At 42.5% G+C, this 25,908-nt stretch overlaps 1 protein-coding gene across 1 annotated transcript in view; it reads right to left on the bottom strand.

Moving 5' to 3' along the window:
* The window catches only part of slc4a2b (solute carrier family 4 member 2b), a 40,312-nt gene that overhangs the window by 2,893 nt on the left and 11,511 nt on the right, over positions 1 to 25,908 (bottom strand). The window contains 19 exon segments of the mRNA XM_080050229.1: positions 483 to 652; positions 1,121 to 1,374; positions 1,534 to 1,700; positions 2,188 to 2,277; positions 2,912 to 3,139; positions 3,779 to 3,973; positions 4,310 to 4,564; positions 4,567 to 4,787; positions 4,879 to 5,095; positions 5,617 to 5,801; positions 5,895 to 6,003; positions 6,097 to 6,298; positions 8,071 to 8,206; positions 8,389 to 8,569; positions 11,116 to 11,252; positions 13,523 to 13,743; positions 14,611 to 14,735; positions 15,973 to 16,196; positions 18,214 to 18,382. Coding sequence (XP_079906355.1) covers positions 483 to 652; positions 1,121 to 1,374; positions 1,534 to 1,700; positions 2,188 to 2,277; positions 2,912 to 3,139; positions 3,779 to 3,973; positions 4,310 to 4,564; positions 4,567 to 4,787; positions 4,879 to 5,095; positions 5,617 to 5,801; positions 5,895 to 6,003; positions 6,097 to 6,298; positions 8,071 to 8,206; positions 8,389 to 8,569; positions 11,116 to 11,252; positions 13,523 to 13,743; positions 14,611 to 14,735; positions 15,973 to 16,196; positions 18,214 to 18,382 — 3,486 coding nt within the window.

Below are 25,908 nucleotides of genomic sequence, written 5' to 3'. Positions count from 1 at the left end.
AAAATCTTAGTCAGCACTGGTCAGATTTTAGAATTAACTTTTGTTTTTGGACTTCTGGTTACTTTGGGCTTTAGGACGTTTTTAAAGTATTGAAAAACATTTTTTTTTAATCTTGTATGTTGACTGAACGATTAGATAATCAATACCAAACAATTAATCAATACTAAAAATGATTAGTTGCAGCACAACATATTTAATTCCCAGGGACATCATTTAATATATTTGATGTCAGAGACAGATTTCTAAGACACCTGAAAATGTTTGTTGTCGTCTCTGCTAGAAATAGCCCCAGGCAAATATTTATAATATATAATTTACCCTATGACGAAAATAATTATTTAAAATGCTCATGTGATATATATATTCTTATGTTCTTAATTGATTTAGTTACTTTTTCTTACACCTGAAACCTGTATAACTTTATATCAAAATATGTCATTTTAACTTGCACTGCGTGAATTACAAAACAAGACTCCTCTTACCTTGCGTACGTAGGTGTGGTCTGGGTGATACTTTGGTGGCATGAGCAGCAGCATCATGCGCTCTGTGAGCTGGATGCCGTTCAGTGACATCACACCCATGTAGAGGAAGATCCCAAACAGCACGGCCAGGGGGATTTGACGCAGCAGGTCACCGATCACAATGGACATGCCTGGGGAGAGGAGGACCATGGCAAATTAAATCCTAAACATCCAATATTTCCAATTATCTTAAAAGGTGGAGTCAGAGATTCTGGTGAATGCTTGTTGCAAAAATCACTTTTTTTCATAATCAGTGAATATCTCCTCAGGATCTTCTACCTGTACGTACTATGTGTGCGCTGAAAAAGAAATCCAGTGTTAATACCCAGCCTAGGCTCTGTAAATGGGCATGTTCCTAGCGTATGTTGGCCCCCTTTGTTTACAAACCCTTTCGTTACATACCAGTTCACAGAGCTGTGTATTAACACTGTTTTTCCCCCCCAGCACAGACACAGTACAGACAGATAGCAGATCGTGAGGAGATATTCACAGATTTTGACAAAAAGTGACTTTGACAACAAGTTTTCTCCAGAATCGCTTATTGCACCTTTAATAGTAAGAAAGAGAGAGTTAGGAGACTTCCACGTCTTGACACTCACCGACCATGACGGCCACCAGGAGCCCGGTGACACGCTGCTCCATCACTTCCTGGATGCGAGGCTTGTCTCCGGGGGCGACGGCTTTACTCATGACGGTCAGCGCGTTGACGTGAGTCACCGAGCGCACGGTGGCGGCCGCCATCCACGGCAGACCGAACAGAGCAGAGCTGCCACCCAGCACCACTATCAGCAGCAGGTCCAGGTGGAAACCAGAGCCCTTCACCAGCTTACGCTCCTTCTTACTCACTATCAGACTGCAGGGGGAAACATGGACAGAAACAAAAAGGTTTGAATAAGTTAATGAGAAGCACCGCTCAGATTCCTTGATTATATACACAATTAATCAGAGGAATAAAGTGATCATTCTACTCCCTTTCATGGTGGTATTTTCACAGTGTGTCTGTATAACTCACGTGGTGATCTGTGTCTCCATGAAGATGAGGATGAACACCAGCAGAGCAGGGAAACAGCAGGCAAACATCATCCAGATGGGGAAGTCATTGTTGGTGCCCAGAGGACTGATGATCCAGCCGCGCTTCTCCGGACTCGTCACAGAGAATCCGTGAGGGACGCTCAGTTTCTGGACAGAGGACGACCATGATAGAAGTGAGTGTTTGTGAATATTTTGGCCACATATGAAAGTTAAAGCTTAAACCTGCAGTGTGTAGAATTTTGGGTTTTATTTCCTAGCAGATTTTGTAGAAAATAATTATAATATCCATAAGTACGTTTAATTTAGTGCATAATAGCTGATTTTTTTTTTTTATAATTATTATTTTTTTTCCTTAGAAAGGGTCTCATATATGTCCATATTTCTCCATACTTTGGACCAAGGCCTTGTCACCGCCATTTTGGAAGTGTCATAGTTGGAATGTCATCAGGTGCATTGTTTAAAATTTAGAATTGTTCTTGTCCTTGAAGGCCACTGTAGCTTCTGTTATTGTTCGAAAGGGCCAGGGAGCGTTGCATTCTAGAACTTTCTAGAACTTACTTGATGATGTCATATTACACACTGCACCTTTAAATATGTTAATGAGACTGGGTGGCAGACAGTAACTGAGTCTTACCTGTGTGTACGTGTCGTTTATACTGTAATCCACCAGCACCATGATGAGGATGGCGATTGGGACGCCAAAGTCTCCGATCATCCTGCGAATCTGAACCCAGCGAGATGCGATAGTTAGAGCAGAATTGATGGCTTCATTTATATACATCAAAAGATTAACCAGCTGTTTTACAGATTGATGTTCTGTCTGAACTTTTAAACACATCAAAGGAAAGGAAAAAAAATCATGTAGTACAACTGAAAAGTTCCAAAACAGCTAATAAATGGACCTTGTGTTGAGATTGTTTCGCCAACTAAAGGTTGGCAACAGCCAGCAGATAGCTAGCTTAGCTTAGCACAAAGACTGGAAACAGTTAGCCTGGCTTTACATTAAGGAAACTGAATCTTCCTTAAAACATCTCTGAAGCTCACATATTATATTACTTAATAGCACATTATATCTATACACTGTAAATATTCCTTTAAATTAGTCCCAAAATATGGAAATTTGACCGTCTATAAATCTAAAACAACTGATCATCAAAGTCATCAGCTACTAAATGGACCTTGTGGAGAGATTCTTTTGTCAGCTACACTGCATAGTTGTAGAGGCTCAAATGAGTTTTGGTATTTATATATTTTTCCTTCTTTATTATTTTTCCTTTCTATCTTTTGTGATGTCTATGTCAAATAAAATCTAATAACTTGAATCATTTTAAAGCGCAGTCAACGTTGCAGCTCCTCACCCTTCCGGGGAAGAACGCACTGTTCTTGAACTTTCGCAGGTAGAAGGCGATGAAAAAGGTTCCGGCCATGAGAACCAGAGAGAGCAGCGCGGTGTTGGGTTCTCCTCGGACCGCCATGGTCACAGACTGAGTGCTGTTGTTGAGCATGAAGGTGATATTCTCTGCTGACGCGTCCTCTCCTGTGCCGTTCCCAAGGGAGCAACGTTTCAACGGGTGCTCCTTGAAAATCTGCCGGAAAACAGAAGAGGGTTCAAATCAATGCACGATATTTCAGTCCAACACACACACACACACACACACACACACACACACACACACACACACACACACACACACACACACACACACACACACACACACACACACACACACACACACACACACACACACACACACACACACACACACACACACACACACACACACACACACACACACACACACACACACACACACACACACACACACACACACACACACACACACACACGCTGTGATTAACTCTACTTGAAGGGAAGCCTATCATTTATCAGTCTTTTAGGTAACTCCACCATATTTACTGGAAAATGAGATTATCCCGTAGCCAAATGCCTTTCAAGTCTGTGCCATAAAACTCTAAAAATAGCAAACCTTACAAAATCATAAGCTTGGATAATAGTTAAACACTTGATCCATTTAACTTTCAGGGCCAATCAATCACAAAAGATTCCAGGTGCACTTGTTAGAAAAACATACTCATTTCGACCCCGACATTTGAGTTCTGCCCAGAGATTAGTCGGATCGGTTTAGTGACGGGGTGGTGAGCCCGCAGTGTGCCAACAATTTTTTATTTTTTTTGTAAGCATTAAGTTGTTATTGAAGGCATACCCTGCCCAGCTTGATGAAGGTCTCACAGATGAAGATGAGGGAGATGAGGAAGGAGAAGATCTCCTGGGTGAAGCGGGAGACGAAGCGGACCAGGAAGCTTCCCTCGAAGGCCACGGTGACCACCACTATGATGATGAGCCAGAACCCGATCCACACGCGGCCCGTCAGGTACTCCATCTCATTGGCTTTGCAGAACTGTGAGGACACAGAGCAAAGACACTCCATTCAACTGGTGGAACATTTTATACAGCAGCCGTAGAAACCTGCATTAAAGGCCATGAAACACTATTTTCTGTGATGTGGTCATACATGAATGCATAGTACTCTACCAAAGTCTTTACTTAAGTCATTGAAATTAACCTTTGACAGTGGTTTTCATGGGCAATAAAAGGAAACCTTTTTCCTATTTATCCCCACGTTGTACCCTTTGTGATTCAGCATATATGTTACTTTTAAACTCGTTGGCACTGCAAATGAGGGAAAACTCAGTTTAATTCGAGTATAAATAAAAGGTTGATTAAATCCACTTACAGTGAAAAAGGCTTCTTCAAAGACCAGCAATGGTCCGGAGAAGCCAACAATGAGTAGAGGCTGCGCTCCGAGTAAGCAGAAGATCACACCCTGGACCGACGTCGACACAATAAGCTCAGAAACACCAATCAGACCTTCTGTCTTCTCACCTAGCGACAGAAGAAAAAAAACACATTTACACAACGATGAACACCATTTTGATTTGACATGTGAGACGGTGAACTGTAAATCTACCGTCTGTCGACTCCCTTGTTCCCAATGTGCCACTCACCCAGCAGGCCTCCGAATGTTATGGCTGGAGAGAGGGCGGCAAAGTAGATAAAGATAACGGCCGCCATGCACTGGCTGTTCAGGGCGTCCTTGAAGTCACTGAGGTACTTTGGGTAGCGGCGCTGCACGTCTCGTATCAGCCCACCGAAGGGCCGGCCGGTGCGCTCTAAGGGGTCGTCTGACTTCTTCAGTGGTGTTAGGAGCGCCTCTAGTGATGGGAAACAGCAAGTTACAGCAATTACATTACTACAAATCTCTTGGACGAGGCCACATAATGTACGTGGAGTATGTCTGCTTACCTTTTTCTTCAAAGCTTTTAGGCTCCTTGGCCAACAGTTTGACCCCCTGCTCTTCCCTCTTGCGCAGCATCTCCCTCTGGAAGCGAGCGACAGAGCGCAGCAGCTCGTCCCCTCCCATCTCTGAAGGCGGCAGCACGATGCTGCAGTCCAGGAAGCTGTTGATGGCATTCAGCAGGTCCTGCCTGTCGTCTGCCAGGTAGCCTGCCTCGTGGAATTGCTGGATTGGGATTTAGATACAGAGGAATGTAACCAATAAAATGAGCAAAGAGGGGGACTTACTCCGCATTATCTTCTGTTTGGGTCTTGCGACAGTGATTAGACTGGTCATTACAGTAGTAGTAGAAGAGCCCATGTCATTTTGTGATATCTTGGTTTCATATAATTGGGGATGTCACGATTCTCCACATCCTCAACTTAATTTTACCTTCAATTTTAAGGTCACGATTTGGATTCCATTCTCGATTTTTTTTGTGTATTTTTTTTTTCTTTTAGCACAGGTGGCTGTGCCATTAAAGAAAAGTATGGACTAGTCTAGGACAATTGGTTTTGTGTAATGATAAATAATTACATTTTTAAATTCTCATTTCAAAGATGGTCTACGTGGTGCCATGAGTGATATTGTATAACCGTCCATTCCAATTTACATTTTGAAGGTCGAGATTGTGACGTACATTTTTATCGATTTCCATCCAGATGGTGACACCCCTACAAACAATATTATACAAACCCAACGCTCACCTTGTCAGACATGAGCGTGGAGATGGAGCGTCCTATCTGGTGATAGTCCATGCTGCTGGATGGGGGTCCCAGCAGAACAAAGAGGAACCTGACCGGCACGGGGACCTCCAGGACAGACTCCAGCTCCACCGCCTCCTGCAGACGCACAAAGGCCATGGTGGGCTGCTCCAGGAAGTCCACGCTGCCTGGAGGGCAAGGGACCAGACAGTCAACGTCATGGAACAACAAGCGGTTTCAAGTTGAATATTTTTGTCTGTGTTAGTGGGAGAAACACTCACCCACGAGGACAACAGTAGCCTCTGCATTTTCAGGAATCTTCTCCAGCAGCTTGAGTTCGTGTTTGGATTTGGACCGATGCATACCGGACACAAACATCGGCTCCTTCTGCTGTACGAGCAAAACAAGGAGCGAAATCAATTTTAAAAAATACCTTGAACTTGGGACTTTTGGGGAAAAAAATCACTTCAGCACGAGACTGACCTGCACATCGTTCTTCTCCATGTCGATGCGTGTTTCCGTGTCCCCCGTGGCGTGGATGGTGCCCATGAGCGGGTCGGTCACAGAGGGGTCGGGCTGGTGGCTGTGGTTGGCATTGTGGTGGTGTGGGATCAGACTGCCCAGGCTGGCCGCAGAGATATTCCTGGGGAAAGGGCTGCTGTGCTCCTTCTCATCACTCGGGTGACTGGGGAAAAGGCAGAGAGAGGGTGAGTAAGAGAGGCAGTGAACAGGCATGAAGCCACCTAGTAGCATGAAGTGTGCAACAGTGCGAGTAAGGATATTTTAACCAATGTTCATCCTTATGCTATGAATTAGCTTTTGAAAAACAAAGATGTGGTCTATAATATAACCCTGTCTACACTATTTCTGAGCATATCTGGGGCCTCATTTATAAAGCTTTGCGTGGGATTCACGTGGAAGCTGGCGTACGGAAGAAATGTAGGATGTACGTGCGAACAAAAATATTCGGATTTATAAAACAGTGCGCACTCACGTCCTACGCCTGTTTCCCTTTATAAATCACAATCTACTCTAAATGTGGCGCAGCCTTTGCGGGCTTCACGTACCGCCCATATTTACCCATACATAGTCATCGACACGCCCGAATTAATATCATTTACTGAGTGCATGAAGGCGGTAGTGGCAATCGCCGACTGAAAGGGAAATGGAAAAATAAACTCCACACGGTGTGGATCACTGCGGTCACCCCGAAGTACCCGTTGGAGAAGTGGCGAACAGGGAAAATATAGTTTGGTGGCAGTGTGAGCGTAAAGGCGATAGAGTGCAGCCTGTGGCGATCTCTGTGAACGCTGTGGCCGAAATAAAAAGAAGTGATCCGACATAAAAGTGGACGCAAACAAGTGCATATCCTCACACAACAGTGTTTGTGCCACGAGCGGGGGGCACTGAGACCCCCCATGAGATACAGATTCGGAGAATTCATCCCGGGGCAGTGACGGGCGGCGGAGGGTTAATACACTTCACAGTCCCTTTCAAAACACAATTGCGACGTGCTTAAACACAAAGAAAAACACATAGATAAAACGGACTAAAAGCCGTGAAAAAAATCACAGTAGCCTATGTGATGTACAGTAGGCTTATCATTAGTGTATGAAAAGGTGCACTCCTGTCTGCCTGACTGAGGCATCGAGAACAGCGTCAGTGTAAAAGTAATAGGCTGTATTCCACCTCAATATTATCAGAATTAATTCCACAACATGCAGATAGGTTATTCTTTAATAACTGCAGAGCTTATTCGAACGTTGCTATTTTGTTTTTATTTGCACTCATATGTCTCCGTTTGTAGGCTATTTAAGATCCTAATTCGTTTTGTTTTTGTTGGTATCACTCCATGGAAAAATCCGTGGAGGCATTTGTTCATTAGTTGTAAGAATGGCTTCATCCGTTTTGCAAAGGAACTCCCAATATATGATAGACCTACATGGCTTATAATAGGCCTATCTGGATACATTTTACACAAACACATTCGTTCTCGCACTTCATACATGTGCCGACGGAGTCGCCGTTTCTCCTTTCTCCACTTTCTGTGCGTACGCATGGGTCAGAGTTTGCGTGGAGGACCGCACATCTCCCGTCAAGTTTGGTTTTTATAAATCCCAATATTTGCTTAGAAATTGGCGTGCGCCCTCTTCTGGGCGTACGCAACGTTTATAAATGAGGCCCCTGGTCCTTTGGGCTAATTTCTTTGACTCCATCTGCAAGTCTTGCATCTCTTAGTAACAAGCACAACCATGGCTACAAGCAAAAATAGCTCGATCAATCAATATACATTTAGAAAGGCCCAGCACCTTTCATCCATTTGGCCTGATTGCAGTCGGCAGTCTCAGATTTGATGAATATTTTACCATGTGGCTAAACTTTACATCCGAAACACACAGCAGAAACAAACATGGATGCCCAGTATCAATGAGGAGTGCAGACCTTTAAGTTCCTCACCTGTGTTTCAGCAGCAGGGCCCTCAGGACATTGGCTCGGTCTTCAGCTTTGATCTGGTCAGAGATGATCATCTGCTCCACTACCTGGTGAGCGATGCCAGGCAGGGTCTTCTGGTCCAGGTCCAGCAGCACAGCACCTATTAACACACACACATACTGAGGTCAGTGCTCTACTACCTATTTCACTGACTTTTAGACTTTTATATAAACCTATATTTTGTTGTATTGTTGTCTGACCTTCAATATAATGACAATAAACTACCTGAAGTTAAATGATCAAAATCTACTTATTTTTGGGGGTGTAATTTGGTCCTCTTACCGTGCGAGATGGTCCTTCGGAGCTCCAGCAGACTGCGGAAAGACAGCGAGGCCACGTGAGGCTTCCCCCAGCGGTCCGTTTCCTCCTCCACGTCTTCCTCAAACTTGATCCAACGGGCCGTCTCCTTCCACTGCATCTCCTGGTTCTTGTCCATGGTCAGCTCGTTCAGCTCCACAAACACCTGGAAACAGCACAGGTGTGTGGGTGAGATACTGCAGAAAACATACACGCGGTCCACACAAAAAACACCATGCGTGTTTCGGCACATGCCAAATATTCAGCTTCACAGCTCACCAGGATACCAAGGGGAATTATTTTCAGTGTTATTACCCTAGGGGCCGGTTTCACAGACAGGGCCTAGATTAAGCCAGGAGTAGGCCTTAATGTGGACTAGTTAAACTGGGACGTTTAAGTCACTTTCATGGATACGTCTTAAGTTTGTCTAGTCAGTCTGAGACTATGAAGTCCTGGAGTAAGGTAAGTAAGCCTGATTGTAAACACCTGCCCATGAGCACATGCTGCTGGTCCAACGGTGATCATAAAAACCCGGAGTGGAGCAGAAACACCGTTGCTTGTGAGAAAAAACAATGGCAGAGGCTAAAAAAAATCCTGTCAATAAACTTAAATGAATTTGAAAAAAATTGTTTAAAATCATTCATAGTGATGAGTTCCTGCTATTTGAGTGTCTTTTGAATAGTGTTCCAGGCGGAGGGAGCAGAGTACATGAAAGCCCTCTTCCCAAACTCAGTACGGGTTCTGGGGACAGAGACGGAAAGAAAGTCCAGAGAGCGTAAACTGTATGACATGAAGTTGGAAGAGAGAGCTATGATTCAGATACAGTACTGAGACAATCACAGTGAAGATATAAGTAGAAAATAAAAGGTGTTCATGTTGTTTTGTCATTTTGTTATTCATGTGTGTCAGTATTTTAAATCACAACAACCACATTTGAAAACAGAATTGTTTTAGACACTCATTGTATTATGCTGAATACATCTTCAATTTAAATGCATCCATCTAATAAGCTCAAGCAAAGTTGTTATTTCCAGTGCATTTTCCATATTGAAAGCGGTCTCGAAATGTAAGTTCATCAAATTAATGTTTTGGATGAGACCTATCCACAAGTACTCTTCTGGCTGGCCTCTGCAGTGGGAGTTGGTCTTCATTTAGATATTCCAAATAGTCCATGCTCTCTCACAAACACAACTAAACTGAAGTTAAACCTGCCTCTTTGGAGGATTAATTTAAGATCAAATTTAGACCTAGAGTAGCTCTAGTCGACAGTCTTGCAATTGGTTTTGTTTAATCCAGAATAGCTTTAATCTAGGACTATTTTAAACTGAGTCTGTGCAAGTAGTTTTGAATTAATCCAGCTCAAACAGGCATTTTAGTCTTGGACTAGGCTTAAGCCTCGTCTGTGAAACCGGCCCTAGATGTTCCATTAACAGAGCAAATGACAAGTCGGGAGGAGATACCCTTATCTCTCAGGATCAAATACCATTTAAAAGGCTATTAATTGAACACCATGCTGGTCAGTCACAAAACCCCTGTGAAAAGAAGACATAAAAAAAAACCAGGGCTGGGCTTTCCTAAATTATGGTCCCGTGCCAGACTACACCTGCTGCATGCCCGTGACACCACGCTCACACTGGGGTCAAACCTGACTGTGGCCAGTCACCACCCAGCCTCACCTTCTGGTACCGGGCCATTTGACCGGGGTCCATGGGCAGCAGGATGCCTTCTTGCCGCGAGGCCGAGCGGTACACCACCACCGGTAACGACTGGAGGAGCGAGACGGTGCAGGAGAGGACTCAAACTACGATACAAGGGCCCTCACTTTTACACACACACCCACACAGGTAACTCATCACACACACCTGACAGGGACCTGTTGTTGACACTCGGGCAGCTAGGAAAGGGCTTCGGGCCGAGGCTCAGAGCTGTGTGTGAGGGAGTGTGTGAATGTGTGTGTGAATAAAACATAACCCTCTTTCTGGAGCTCCCGGAGTCTGGTTACCTGGTCTCCTCTCCCCCCACCCTTTTTTCCTTCCCGTGTGTGAAAGGAAAGAACTCATTCATTCATTTTTAATTGTCTCCTTTCCTCGCTGCGCCATCCAAAAAACCAGACAAGGCAGCGCTACATTTTCAGTGAGGGAAAGCAGGGAAAACGCTTTTCCCAGGATTTGCTACAATTAAGGTTTATTGAGGGGGCAATTAAGCTAAGTCGGAAGTGGAAAATAAAGATTAAAACATAGGACTAGAATCTTCCTTGAATTGCAACTGACTTTAAAAAAGGACAGTCATTTTTCAGACCAAATAAATATCAAGTTTTTCATTTACATCAATGCAGCATTTGACAAATAAGTTCAGTACAAATTTAGGCAAAAGAAAAGTGTAGGAAAAAAAGGTTAAGTAGCTGATCCATAGATCATTCAATTGAAAATAATTGACATGTTTTCATTACTGTAACTTGAACATATTTGAGTTGCAGCCCTTTTTTGCATAGATTATATTGAAGACAGATTTTCGTCATTGTTCAAAAGGAGGACCTGTGAACTTCTGAATTCCCAATTTATCCAAAGACTGAACTAAATAATGTTAAAATACCCTGGTTTTTAACAACACTTCATCATTTGATTCTTTTATAATTTCTTTAACCTGCATATTTTCAGAACTAATTCTATCCCAGTCCTAAAATCATCATCAGCGACTCGCGTAGTGTCTCACCTCGTGTGGGGTTCGGTCCTGCTTACGGGTGCGAGTGCTCGGCTCTTTGTGGTCCTTGCCGGTGTGCACCACTTGTCCCTTGGTGCTCTTTCTGACCAGGTGTCTGCGCACGCCCGGAACATCTTCAAAACGGTGACCTGGTGGAGAAGAAGGGTAAGCTGTGTTGAAGAATAAAGTCTAATGAAGATTGTTATATAACTTCTGCAGCCCTCAGCATGTAGATGTTGACCTTGCACTCCAAGTTAAAATCTCAGCCCACCAAGTCAGAGAAGGCCAAGCCACTTTGCTTTTGTTTCTGGAGTCCCTCGGCGGGGACTAGAGTTACTCAGGCTGGCAGCACTGCAGCCAGTGAAAGGGATGTGGAGAGAGAAGCCGGATGGCACAGATACGACCAGTCAATGCAAGTAGGAATTGAGTTCAAAAGTCAATGGAGCGGCCAGCAATAGAACTCTGCTGATTCATTAAAATAGAACAAACATTTGTAAAAAAGCTCAGCAAAATCTCTGTGTCAGGTTAAAACCAACACAACCATCTGAACTACTCTTACCAAAACCACAGTATCATCAAAAAATTATCTTATAAAAAGAAAACGACGGGTAGGTAAATAAGTAAGTGGGAGGACCTTTAAGAATACCGATTGTCTTACCTTTTTCAGAGCTTGTGTGTCCTATTAAACAAACAGTGAAGCTTTTAACACTCTTCATCGATGTTTCAACTCATATCAACAAATGTATCTAAAAAAAATTGACTACAAGTTCAAAAAAAGTATTGTTTGTCCAAAATGATGAGATTTCCAGCTGCTATTCTGGCCATTCTAGCTTTACTTGCACCATTTATAACTCTTACTAAGAGAGTCCATAACCAAGTGCAGTTTGGGGAAGACCCTGTAGTAAAATGAGGCCTGACTTGCATGTAGCACTTAAAGGAAGAGGAGGATTTTGTGGTGGGCGTATGGTTGCCGCTCGACTACGTGCCGCATTCGCTGCCCAAGCTGCAGCGCCGACTTGTGCAAGTTTTGACATTTTGGAAAAACTTGCCACTTCTTGACCGGCGCGTGACCCCCGCGGGGGCTGAAGCTATCACAATGCATCAGTGGGCAGACGTGTTAACTCGCCCGGGTCGGACAAAAGGCGAGGAACGCTGATTTGATAATTCCTATTGTTGAGCGGCAGCCAGAGGACAGAGACACTTTCCCAGGATGATTTACGGTGGAATTACAGGTGATGAACCTGGTGGGTGTCACTTAGTCTCATAACGACCAAATCTCTACTCCTCTACCTCCATCCATAGCCTCTGTATTCTTCCTTCTATTGCACTTAACTCTTCCTTCGCTTATTCCCCTAATGATTTAAGGTTGTGAACTGAGGTCCGGGTTTCACAATTAGCCACCATTTTGGCTCTGGCCCGAGTCCAGGAGCCTCAGCTGACAGCGGGAACAGCTAATTTAATAACGCAGGCCTGTCTGCCACACTCTGTGATGAGCTGCTGCTCTCTGCTGAGGGGTCGCCTCCCTGACGTAAATCTCCCCGGCCCTGAACACAAGCCCACGCTGGGCTGAGGGGCCGAGAGCGTCACGGGGCCGGCGGGGAGCCAGAGACTTCAATGTAGAAAGTACGAGAAGTGGGCCCCCTCCCTCCTCTCACACTGATGTTTCTGGAAGAATCCGAGCATCGATAAATCTAAGACTTTATGAGTTTTGCTGTCTAATCAATCAATTCAGGAGGTAATTCAATTATAAAAATTTATTTATTCTCATAATTCCGGTCGGAACAAGCTGTAAACACAAGAAATATTGCCATTGTATAAACCTGATATGGAAGCATGTTAGCAAACCTATTTACACATTAACACAGATCAAAATAAGCATTCATGGGGTGCCCATGGATCGCCCCCCTCGGGCCCAGGCCCTGCAGCAGACCCAGTTTCGAGTCCAGCCCTGGTTGGTTCTCTGCGTGTCTTCACCTCTCTGACCAATTTCACCTCTATCTCTACAAATCTGTCTAGTAAAGCAAAAATACCAAAAAAAAAAAAAAGAAAGAAAAAAAAGCAATCATTTTGAGTCAGGTTTGTGTCCAGCTGAGGAATACGCAAAAGTGCAAAATTTACTCTTTTAGCTGAAAGTTTGGGCCACACCAACTCCTAAAAAAGGGACATATCTGGCTCAGCTGCTCATTATAGAACTATGTTCCTCAGCTGTTTGTTAACCATGTCTGTACAGTTCAGCTTTAGAGTTTATGTTACCAGAGATAATTTTTTCTATCAAATGCACTTATGGTGAGGGAAAGCATGCACTCAAGTCAAGATGCCATAAAAACTATTTTAAAACCCTTTTAAAAAAAGGCACACAATATGTCCTGGTGTACCAAAGCCTGTAACAACATAAATAAATGATCATTTCTACACTTACTCTTGATGCCGTCCAGGTCAGCGGAGGCCAGTGTCTGAGCCTCCGTCTCATCAGTAGGTATGCGCTGGTACTTGGCCTCCTCAGCCCCCGTCATGTTGCCCGTGCGTCGGCGCTCCTGCAGGTCGTAGCCGCGGCTGGCAGAGGACACGCGGGCCACTGAGATGTGTTCAGGCACAGCCGACTGTGGAGCGGAGCTGGACAAGTCGGATGAGTCCGGCTTACTAAAAGCAAGACAAACGAGACTTGTGAGTTGTAGCTCACGGAGAAAAGTGACAGAGGAATGGCATTTTTACTTTAGTCGGTCAAACAAAGCTGGAAACATTCAACAATTACTAACCACCACAACCATCTCTACTGCGATAGTTAGATAGAAATGTTCTCGTATTAGTCCTTATTCTGCATAATTTTAATTTCACAATTCAAAATGCTCTCGCACTAAACTTTATGCAAAAAAATAAATCAAAAAAGTATATACATGATATAGCTATGTTAAGAAAAGATGCTCAGCCATTACAAAAATCAAATAGAAACTATGCACTCACCGGTATTTAAAAGCCTGTTTTAAAGACTGAAAAACTGAACTAACTATTATATCCCCTTTTATCAAGGTGCTTTCTAAAGCAAATGCGCTGTTATTATTCGGTAGCTCTCCGATCGACTGAAAACAAGCAAAAGGTGTGTACGCAGCTTTATCCCAGACCCTCATGAAGTGGAAAAGTAAAATGTCATAGGGGGAGCCTGAGGGGCTGCTGCTGAGGTGTGTTGTGTCGTCTATAGCGACAGGTGATATATGGGTCTCTGGTTCTCGGTTTGTTCCGAGTCCATCAGATCGTGCCCAGCAGGCCAACTGGATGCCTGAGACATGGTAACGTACAGTGTGTTCCTCAGCGGCCAATCAAACATGGGCATGAGCGGCCTCCACCAATCAGAGTGTCGGTGAGAACATCTCAGCAACATGGCAGCAAAAGCATTGTATAACGCTATCATCACAGCAGGTAAAGCATGGTTATAAACCTAAGGCTCTCACGCTCCCATCTCTCTCTCTCTCTCTCTCTCTCTCTCTTTCTCTCTCTCTTTCTTTGACTCACTCTGAGGAAGATGCATCTTCAGTGTCTGCTCCCTCCCCAGAGTGTGGGACGATATCCAGCTCGCGGGCTGTGTGAGGGCTCTCTGTGCTCTGTTTGGACACCTGGTCTTCATCCGAAACAAAGAACTGTGGGGGGAAGGCAAAGTGTGAGAGAACGGCTTACTGGAAAAAAAAAACAGTCAAGGAACCCAAAATTCAAACCAATAACTTCCGATATCAGATTAAAACAGAGGAGAAACAAAAGTATTACATCACTGTTAGCATATTAGTCTAAGGTAGAGAATTAAAGCGCTTCAATGAACGAATATTAGAACAAATTTGGGATTATGATATAAAGGACATAAAATAAAATAAAAAACTATCTGTCCAATGAGGGCTCCACACAATAGATGGACACAGTAAACGATAAATGTGAGAAAATTAATGCTTTCTTTAAAAGGGGATCAAAAAGTTTGGAATTGATCAATTTAACTGGGATCAACAAGGATGCTAGTCTAGACATAAAGTCAGACTAAGACCAAGAAACATAATCGTAAGGTCAAAATAAACAGATAAAACCAAACAACTCAACATCTCAAATAATATTGTCGGATTCTGCAGCATTGTACCATATTTAGTTACATTATGATTGGGTTAAATTTGGGCTTTGTTTTGTGAATTAATAACAACCAAATATGAAACCTAGTGATGAATGATTGAGGGTATACTGAAAAATTCATAGTGGAAAATATGCTAACACTACTACAGTGAGTGAGCAGGTTGGGTGTCAGGTATCATTAGCAGTCAGTGTGATCCCCCCTGCCCTTTTACACCTGTATTTACAGGTATCCTCATTTTCACTGGACAGTTTACATAAAACTTAGCCAGATCAATGCATCAAAGGGAGTTTATTTTATCTACTCAACTTTGTAAAGGGCATATTTATTGTGCAACCTTAAGATACTTAGTCTCCTTCACTATATACACACAGTATATGTTTGTCATAGCACATCTAAAATTGTGCCTTTGTTTTTTAGCTGAAATAAGACAATTCAATGATTTGCAAACCAATTGTTTGGCATTTCATCAACTTAAATATGAGGACTTGCAGCTTTTTTTTGGTTTTATTTTACAATATTTTTCGGTGTGGGACTGTTGGTCCGACTTAAGCAAAATGAAAACATTGACGGACATATCGATAATAGGCAATATGAAGACGTTAACGTATAAAATATTATATAATCCTGAAAAGAATAGTGTCTGATGCATCATTGTTTGAATATTTCTACTCCCAAGTACAGTTTCAAAAGACTAAAAACCCTCAATTAAAATGTCCCACTCCCTCAAATTCCCTTAAAACATTAGTATGAAGTCCAATGCTTACCTCCACATCTTTGACCCTCTCTGACTCAGACAGAGCAGTAGCCTCTGTCCCCTCTTCATCCTCCTCCTCCTCGTCCTCTCCCTCCTCTATGGCGCCGCTGTTGGGAACATGGCTGCTCTTGTGATCCTTGTCCTTCCTCCTCTTCTTACTGCTCTTCTTCCTGCGTCCCTCTGCGGGCAGTTTGGACAGCGGCCGGTGGATATGGTGGGAGCTGTGACGGTGGTCTGGATGGGGGAAGGTACAGCAGAAAGACATAAAAATGAACTTTGTTTGTATTAAAAAGGTGCACTATGTAACTTTGGGTGTGTCAGAGATGTGACCGTTTTCTCAGGTGTATTCTCATAACCCAATAAACTAACTTCAGGGTTCAACATAACTTTTTTTTCCTACTGGCCCGCTGGGCCAGTGGATCCGAGTTTTACTGGCCCCTTGTATATTTTCACTGGCCCTGCACACACTTTTTTTTTCTTCATAATTTAGTGTCAATAATTATAATACCTGTATTAGAAAAATAAAGAAAAATAACCAGATCTAAAGGGAATATCTATACTGTAACAGTATAGATATTCCCTTTAGATTTGGTTATTTTTCTTTTAGTTAATTACATGAAATGTTGATATTGCTCATACACATAATATAAAACCAGGCAAACATATTGAATTAGAAGCCTACAACTGAAAGCATGTTGAAAGAGTGGGCCAGTATTTTAAAGTCCAGTAGTTTGATGGTTGTTTTTATTCTTGAATTTGGGCAGTTTAATGAATAGTTCACCTGCAGAAGTCATGTTCAAACATAAAAAAAATAAGAGATGAAGGTCTGATCATTCTTTGTGGTGTGGTAGGCTGTTTTTATTACTTTCTCTATGTGCATTAGGGATGTGAATGTGTCGACCGAATGACCGGTTTTCCACTTGCGCTCAAATTGACTTTAAAAATAGAATAGAAATCTGAAAATCAGGGGGTTATGCCGTTTTTTTAATGGGAGATTTCATTCATCTGGTCGTGGGCGCGCTGCAGGAGTGTCACTTCTCCATGAAGTGTCAGCTTCACATAAGAGTCCGGTGTGGGACCATTTTTTCAAAGTATTGATAAAAAACAATGCAGTGCAAAATATGCAGCATAAGTTAAACGCTCGTCTAAGACTATGACTTTAAATCACCTTAGAAACACACAATGCCTTCGTTCGATCACAGCAGCGTTTCACCGTGTGATCTCGCCAGCGAGTGAGCCGGCGCGCAGATGAACTGTGGTTTGTGGCTAAAATAATAACCGGGGATATTCTCCCCGTTAGACTTCCGCGATCTGATTGAATGTCTCGAGCATGGTCTCGAGCCTGAAAACACAGTGCCAAACTGCGCGACTATAGGAACTGTAGAGTGAGCGGAGTCCCTCCGTTCGTTTCTGTCTACAACCGACACAATCACCGGAGACGCATTCACAGCGTTTAAATAACGCCTCTCATTTGTGTTACCATTGGGGCTTGGATGCAAATACTGTAACATTACGGCGGCAGATAAAGGAAAAGCGCAGTTATCATTTTCTGCACCTCAACCTCTGCTGTGGGAAGAAAGAAAGGGGGCAAAGCAAGTCGATTGATTTGTCGACTCACAGGCGGACGGTAGGCAGCTCTGCCAACGGAGCGAGAGTGCACCCGCTTGTTGCTCCGCCTGTCAAAACGCCTACGCATCGGTTGTCCACTGGCCTTTCATTAAAAAATATATTTTATATTAGGTTTATTATATTGAGTCTTAAATAAACACTGCTTTCATTCCGACTCTCAACGCGCATTTCAATGATCCATGATATAGGCCTTAGTCTACAAAAAGATACTGAACTGTGATTGGCCAGTCACTGGCCCGCCCGCATATGATTTTACTGGCCCCGGGCCATCGGGCTATACGTTATGTCGAACCATGAACTTTCCACACAAGAAAATGGGATCCCTTGAACACTGTTTGAAGTTAGAAAGCTTCCTGAGAAGTTACTGTTTTACTGTTGTTGTTTGCAACAGCAGGGCCCACAGTTTGGTTTACAAACATATTCAAGTCTTACGTTTGGTTCCAGGTTCCTCGAAAATATTCACGTATGATTGATAATGAAATAATTATTCAATACTAAAAATTAAATGGTAGAGTAAATATGTTTTGTAAACCAATTTAAGCAAAACCCCCCTCCTCTGAAACTGCATAGTGCATCTTTATATGTAAAAGGGCCAAAGTGCCCGAGACCACCGAGCGCTTACATTCGATGTCCTCCTCATGGTAGGTGTGGTGCTGATCATCGGGTACAGCAGCAGCCGGGCTGAGGATCTGCTGGAAGCGCTGCACGCCCAGGGATTTGTTCAGGTCCCCATCATCCTCCTCCTCAGCGCGAGGGGTCCCGTGGAGTGACGATTTAGCAGACGTCTCTGGCTGCAACACAAAGGAACAAATACATTAAAGAAAGAAACAATCGGGTCAAAGTCTGGGATATCCAAAGTGTTCTATAGTAATGGATCAATAAATAAAGCACAAGTAAATAATTAATGATGTGAATAAATGCAGTTAATTACAATACAACTTTGTAAAATGATCCGATGCATTTACAAAATGTATAATTCTTATAAAAATATAATATAATTCGTACTATGTCATTTTTGTTGAACGTCTTTTGTCTTATCTTACTTGCAATCAAACCAAGTGTGACCATCCTGCGTAGTCATACCTGCTTAGAATTAGTCTGTAATATGGATTTGGGACTTTCACTTAAACCAACACTAGAGGGAGTTCTGGTTCTGCTAATGCACCACAGTCAGGACATCATATGACCATACCAGGCATTCTCATGTGCCTTTACTGATAATGAGCCATAAATTGGAAACAATAGCCATGCGCATTGATCAGTTACTCTTTGTCCACACACTGCTATGGTGTGACAGGGATCATGTGGGTGATAAGAGATCTGTTTTCTAGCAGCAGGATGCCGGGGCCCTGCTGCGCCCTGCTCTGCCGGTGGGATGTTGTGATAAGGATTAACTGGAGCCACAAAGCAAGTGAATCAGTGATCTTGCTGTAGCTACCTCACGGCAGAGTAAATGTTGCCATGACTACTGCGCAGATGCCTCAGAATCCTGCGGCGCAAAACCCTGCCTGTGGCAAAACTCAGGGGCCACAAAACATGTAATGCTCCCACAAATCGGTTCTCAGGACACACCAGCCATATATTAACCAAACATATACACTAGGTTTTCTCTGGTGAGGATATACCGTTACTTTTCTCACACCTACTGCTGCTGTTTAGTTTGTGTTTTTAAGTTTATGCACAGCAGACTGCTGAACGACTACAAGAACGCAGTCTACTATATTCAAAATGACAGTGGTAGAAAGTGCCAGTATATTTTCTCAAGCACTGCACTTAAGTTCGTGTCCCTCAAAATTGTTCAATTGTATGTGATCCTTCCATTTCATGGTATTTTACACTTGTATTTCAGAGGGAAAAAAATATTTTTACTCCACTACAGTGATCTCACAGCTCAATTTACTAGTTACTTTTTCAGATTAAGAGTTAAAGCAAAACTCAATAAGTTAATAAAATTAAAAAATTAACATCAGTTAAAGAGTCCCACGCTCCTTTTGAGCTTGTGACCCCTGTAATTAAAAACAACAATGTCAGGTTGGGGTCCTCGCTTGGCATCACTATAAGTGAAATATTTCCTCTAAACAACAACCGTCTGTGGCCAGAAGAGATCGAATGAAACAAATATTACAGAACAGCCCGAGAAATTAAATTTGTCCAACAGAAGTCTTTTCTTTGCTTCTCCACTAATCCAACTCATCACCCATTTAATGAGTACTTTTACTTTTGATACTTTAAATATTGCTGTTAATACTAAAGAAATACTGTACCCATACCTATTGTGAATGCAATTTTTTTTATTACATAGTGATGTTTCTACCTTTCCATTATATGCTTTTCAACAATAAGACACACTGTATCAAGAACTTAAAAAGTTCTGACATAATATAATATTAAATCAATTATTTTGTGCAACACATCCCATACAGGAAAAGTGGAAGCTAGTTATACAAGTAATATAAACAATCTTTGCCACTACTTTGTCCTGTACAAAGGTTCCATTTATTCCTTGTTAACACATCAAGATGAGTAAATGTGAAAAGCAACTCAAGAGTTCATCCCGAGTTCATTGCTCTCGAGGGATGTTCATGTATTAAGGCATGTCCAATGAAAGTGAGAAAAACCCACTCCCATGACCCACATGACCGTGCCGACTTTTACTCCGACTTGTTTTAACATGCCACACACGTGTGACAGAAGCAGAAAAACCCTGCGCTGAACTGCGGGCAAACGGAGACTTGAGAGTAAAGAGGAGAGACAGGTTAGCCTGTTGGGCACACATTCAATATTGACCCAAGGTTCAATTCCTCATATAGCTTGTTTTCCTGACATATCCACTAGAGTCTAAAAAAAAAATAACAAGTGAACAAACTATATGTGAACCTCTGTAACCCGCAGAACGAACTGCCAAAGACAATTCAGTCATTTAAAGCAACGCTAACACTGGCACGTAGTAGATTTCATTGGGACCTAAAACATGACAATGTGTAAACCCAAATCAGTCTCACTTACACATGTCAAAAATCTTAAAGAGGACCTATTATACTACTTTTCTGGTCTTAATTTCTTGTTTTACACTGCTATAGAGCAACCTGACACGAATCACATCACAAAAAACTATGTAGATTTTCGGGAAGCTCTTTCTCTTATTTTGGCGATCCAGCACATCCTGTCAACACTTGAGTGTGTGTGCTTCGGCAATCTCCGCTCCCTCCGCCTGTGCATCGGCCATCTCCGCTACCCTCCCCCCCCCCTCCTGCAAACCCCACTCCGTTGTGATTGGTTACCTTCCTTCCGAAACACTTTCAGTGGCGGGAAGCGCGAGCATGGACCTATAAGGGCGCGAGGCAGACGCGAACAGGGAAGTGACAGCATTACCATACATGGAAACATCCGCGTGGTCACATCACCAATTTTTATGCGACGTCACCAATTATGAAAGGGTAGACCGCTTTGAAGACGTGACTTCTCGACTGGCTAGAATAGTGTTTAGTGCTCTGCACAGACACCCCAGACGGTCAGCAGGGAATACGTCGAAATGCATGTAAGTCATTATTTGATAATTTAGTATGGTTAAGCATGACTATGAATCATCATAACAACGTTTATAGGTCATAAAAGTCAAAAAGCATCATAGGTCCTCTTTAACGAAAATCTTTAACATTCCTTGTAATCAGACATCACCACACGTCCAAGTCAATTTCCCAGAGCTTCGATATTTAATTAGCGGACCGATTCAAGAACCTTTGCGTGCACGTTTCCCATCCAGATGTGTGCTGCTACATTATCCACGGGTTTATTTTTACAGAGCTCTCATTCATATCATGGTTTCACAGTGAATCCCTAGAGGTGGGAGAGATGTGTGAGGGATTCTCAAAGAGGTGAGAGAATTTTCCACAAACGAAACCATGTGCAAAAACAAGCCAAGGGGGAGCTGAGAAAAAACAAGATCGACCAGACAACGAAGAAAACTCGGACTAACAGAATTATTTTCTTTAGTAAGGAGATTCAGGGACTTACCTCACTCATGGCGACCCAAGCTTAATAATCGCAATAAGCGTTTTTTTTTTGATGGCAACAAGTGTCACTGCGCTTCCAACACCACTGGAGCTCTGACCATTAACACTTCTATAAAGAACTGCAGGCCCCAGACATCCCCTCTCTCCCTCGTTTATCAACGCCTCGTGATGCTGTAATCAGAGCCCGTATCGGCCAACCTGCCACCTTCACCAGAATAAACATGACTCTGGTCCTACCTTTGAGGGCAAATGCTGCCTGAAAAGGATAAAGCCTTGTTTGAACAGCCAAGAACAAAACCTCAGGTTGACATTCATCCCCACATTTTGGCTTTACCACATGATGCCTCAATATTGACCGAGGTGCTTTTAGTCAACGCGACTTGAAGGTTAATGCATGTGAAGTTAAAGATCTTACGATTTTCAAATGGATGATTTTTTTCAGGCTTATTATTACTACATGTTACAAGACATGTTGGAATTAAATTTTGGTCATTGGTTACAATGTTGTGTCTGACCAGAGGAAAACCCACTAATTACTACTATTACATGACAACAAAAACAAAATACGTTCTCTTGACAATGCTAACATGCGGTTTTATCTTAATTTTAGCAGGTTTAAGTGTACACAAATTATAGACGCTAGACATTGGTAAGGCTTTAGTTTAGCAGGGATTTTGTCATAAACCAAAGTAGAGAGGACAGATTCAAAGTTTGGCCTGATGACGATGCTTCGTGGAAAGTTGTTGCAAATCACCCTGAAGGGGGACCAGAATGTCTTGTACCAAAGTTCATGCAGTCCAGCCAATAGATGTTGAGATATTTCAGTTTGGGTCCAAGTGGTGGAAAAGAGATTTTTAACAGGAATGACTCATACTCGGCTACAAGAATATCAGGCACAACAGACTGTAGAATTTTTTTTTTATGTTCTTATCTTAAATGTACTTAAATCTAGTGAATTATGAGAACAAAATATTAGCTAGTAAAACAGTGAATATTGTGAAGCAACAACGTTGATAACGGTTTTAAAAAGTAATGTGCATGTGCAGTTATATAATGAGCTGGACACTCGAGTGTGTGGAGGCCGCAGAGGAGATTATCTGTGTGGTGAGGTAGGCTCAAATCCCACACAGTCAGCACTTGGAGGGGAAAGAGGGAGATCGGCCGCGGATGTTGCAATGATCATGTTGTCCCGGGTGCCAGACGAGTGACTGCGCTCACTACATATCTTTGCATGAGTCTGCAAGGAGATTCAAGTCCACAATACGCTCAGAGTTATTCGATAAAGCGTATGAGTTGTAACCCAGTTTTGCTCTCAGCCAACTCTGAATATTGGATTATGCAAGCACTGATTTTCACAACCTCCCTATTGCATCATAAACTAAAAGGCATGTTTGCACCGTTTAAAAATCATATACAAATGTTTTCCTGATCTACTGTGAACCCAAGAGACGAGATCATCCAATGTGTGTGAGTATGCTATACATTTTTCAGGGTTTTCAGTAGCCAAACGGAGAGATAATTTTCCTGAGAGTGTCTCTTCACAATTCTGTTTTATCTAAGTTGAAGATAATACAAATCTGAGTCTGTTGAGTGGGATCCTGCGGTGGCTTCCCAGGAAGTCTGTGAGGTTAGCGAGTAATAAAACATGATAAGCATGCAATGGCATTAACTGTACCCTTCTTATCCTTCTATCCGAGGTTTGACAGCTCATGTCTGAACGGCAGCTGTCTCACCGAGAGTCACCAATACGGTGGCAACCGTGGAACTATAATGTCAAAGCTCACTACTGCAATTTACGGATGTAGACACGATGACAATAATAACCAAGACACACCTGCAAAGTGGTCTGAAGAAATGTGGGGTCAGAAGATAACTAAACAGACTGAGGGAAATTTAAAAAAAAAAAACCCTATAGTGGAAAGTTAAACACTTTTAGGTCTCAAGTTTCAAACCTCTTTCAGGGTTCAACATAACTTTTTTTTCCTACTGGCCCGTCGGGCCAGTGGATCCGAGTTTTACTGGCCCCTTGTATATTTTCACTGGCCCTGCACACACTTTTTTTTTCTTCATAATTTAGTGTCAATAATTATAATACCTGTATTAGAAAAATAAAGAAAGATAACCAGATCTAAAGGGAATATCTATTCTGTAACAGACAGTATAGATATTCCCTTTAGATTTGGTTATTTTTCTTTTAGTTAATTATATGAAATGTTGATATTGCTCATACACATAATATAAAACCAGGCAAACATATTGAATTAGAAGCCTACAACTAAAAGTATGTTGAAAGAGTCGGCCAGTATTTTAAAGTCCAGTAGTTTGATGGTTGTTTTTATTCTTGAATTTGGGCAGTTTAATGAATAGTTCACTTGCAGAAGTCATGATCAAACATAAAAAAAAAATAAGAGATGAAGGTCTGATCATTCTTTGTGGTGTGGTAGGCTGTTTTTATTACTTTCTCTATATGCATTAGGGATGTGAATGTGTCGACCGAATGACCGGTTTTCCACTTGCGCTCAAGTTGACTTTAAAAATAGAATAGAAATCCGAAAATCAGTGGGTTATGCCGTTTTTTTATGGGAGATTTCACCGTGTATGTGAGTTCACGTCTGGTCGTGAGCGCGCTGCAGGAGTGTCACTTCTCCATGAAGTGTCAGCTTCACATAAGAGTCCGGTGTGGGACCATTTTTTCAAACTATTGATAAAAAACAATGCAGTGCAAAATATGCAGCATAAGTTAAACGCTCGTCTAAGACTATGACGTTAAATCACCTTAGAAACACACAATGCCTTCGTCCGATCACAGCAGCGTTTCACCGTGTGATCTCGCCAGCGAGTGAGCCGCCGCGCAGATGAACTGTGGTTTGTGGCTAAAATAATAACCGGGGATATTCTCCCCGTTAGCGATTTCAATGGGAAAGACTTCCGCGATCTGATTGAATGTCTTTAGCCTGAAAACACAGCGCCAAACTGCGCGACTATAGGAACTGTACAGTGAGCGGAGTCCCTCCGTTCGTTTCTGTCTACAACCGACACAATCACCGGAGACGCATTCACAGCGTTTAAATAACGCCTCTCATTTGTATTACCATTGGGGCTTGGATGAAAATACTGTAACATTACGGCGGCAGATAAAGGAAAAGCGCAGTTATCATTTTCTGCACCTCAACCTCTGCTGTGGGAAGAAAGAAAGGGGGCAAAGCAAGTCGATTGATTTGTCGACTCGCAGGCGGACAGTAGGCAGCTCTGCCAACGGAGCGAGAGTGCACCCGCTTGTTGCCCCGACTGTCAAAACACCCACGCATCGGTGTCCACTGGCCTTTCATTAAAAAATATATTTTATATTAGGTTTATTATATTGAGTCTTAAATAAACACTGCTTTCATTCCGACTCTCAACGCGCATTTCAATGAACCATGATGTAGTCTACAAAAAGATACTGAACTGTGATTGGCCAGTCACTGGCCCGGGCGGGACAGTGACTGGCCAATCAACTTGCCCTGCATATGATTTTACTGGCCCCGGGCCATCGGGCTATACGTTATGTCGAACCCTGTCTTTTCTTGTAAATATGAAGCTTTCTAGCTTAGCTTAGCATAAAGACTGGATATGAAGATGAGGGTGAATACGCATAGTTCCTCCATCGTCTAGGATTTTGTTCACTTTGGACAGAGCCATGCTCGTTATAACCCAATGTTTGAGGCTTCACGCTAGGCTAAGCTTACAGTCTCCTGGCAAGTCAGTTTTCGAATCTGAGAAAGTCAGTAGACAAATTTCCAAAAGGTAAGCTTACAGGCTTCTGGTTGTGACCTAATTTGAACGGATATACATTATTTTGGTACCAATTATTTCATATAACTCACAACAAGAAAGTAAATATGCACATATCCCCCATTGTCAAGTATTTAGTTAATTTTGCATATGTTTGAAGTCTTTATGCTAGGCTAAGCTTATAGTTTCCTGGCTACAGTTTCATATTTGCTGTCAGATATGAGAACATCAATCTTCTAATTTGACTCGCAGCAAGAAAGTCAATGGACGGATTTCCTAAAGTGTGAAACTATTCCTTTAAGGGAAGTAGACCATAGGTTGGAAATCAATGGTCCAAACAGTTATCATCTAATGGATATGCACCGAAATAAAAATTCTTGGTTGAAACCGAATAAAATGAAACAGTTGGCCGAAAGGCCGAAACCGAATACCGAAAGAGGCTTTTGCAGTTTTGTTTATTATTTAGTCAATTATTTCAACATTGTATACATGAACTCCCAAATGTTCTCCTCAAACATAGCCTACAACTA

The sequence above is a fragment of the Ammodytes marinus genome, assembly GCF_949987685.1.
Source record: "Ammodytes marinus genome assembly, chromosome: 21".
Lineage (NCBI taxonomy): Eukaryota > Metazoa > Chordata > Actinopteri > Uranoscopiformes > Ammodytidae > Ammodytes > Ammodytes marinus.
Note: the sequence above shows the minus strand (reverse complement) of the source record. Positions and strands in the feature narration are given on the sequence as shown.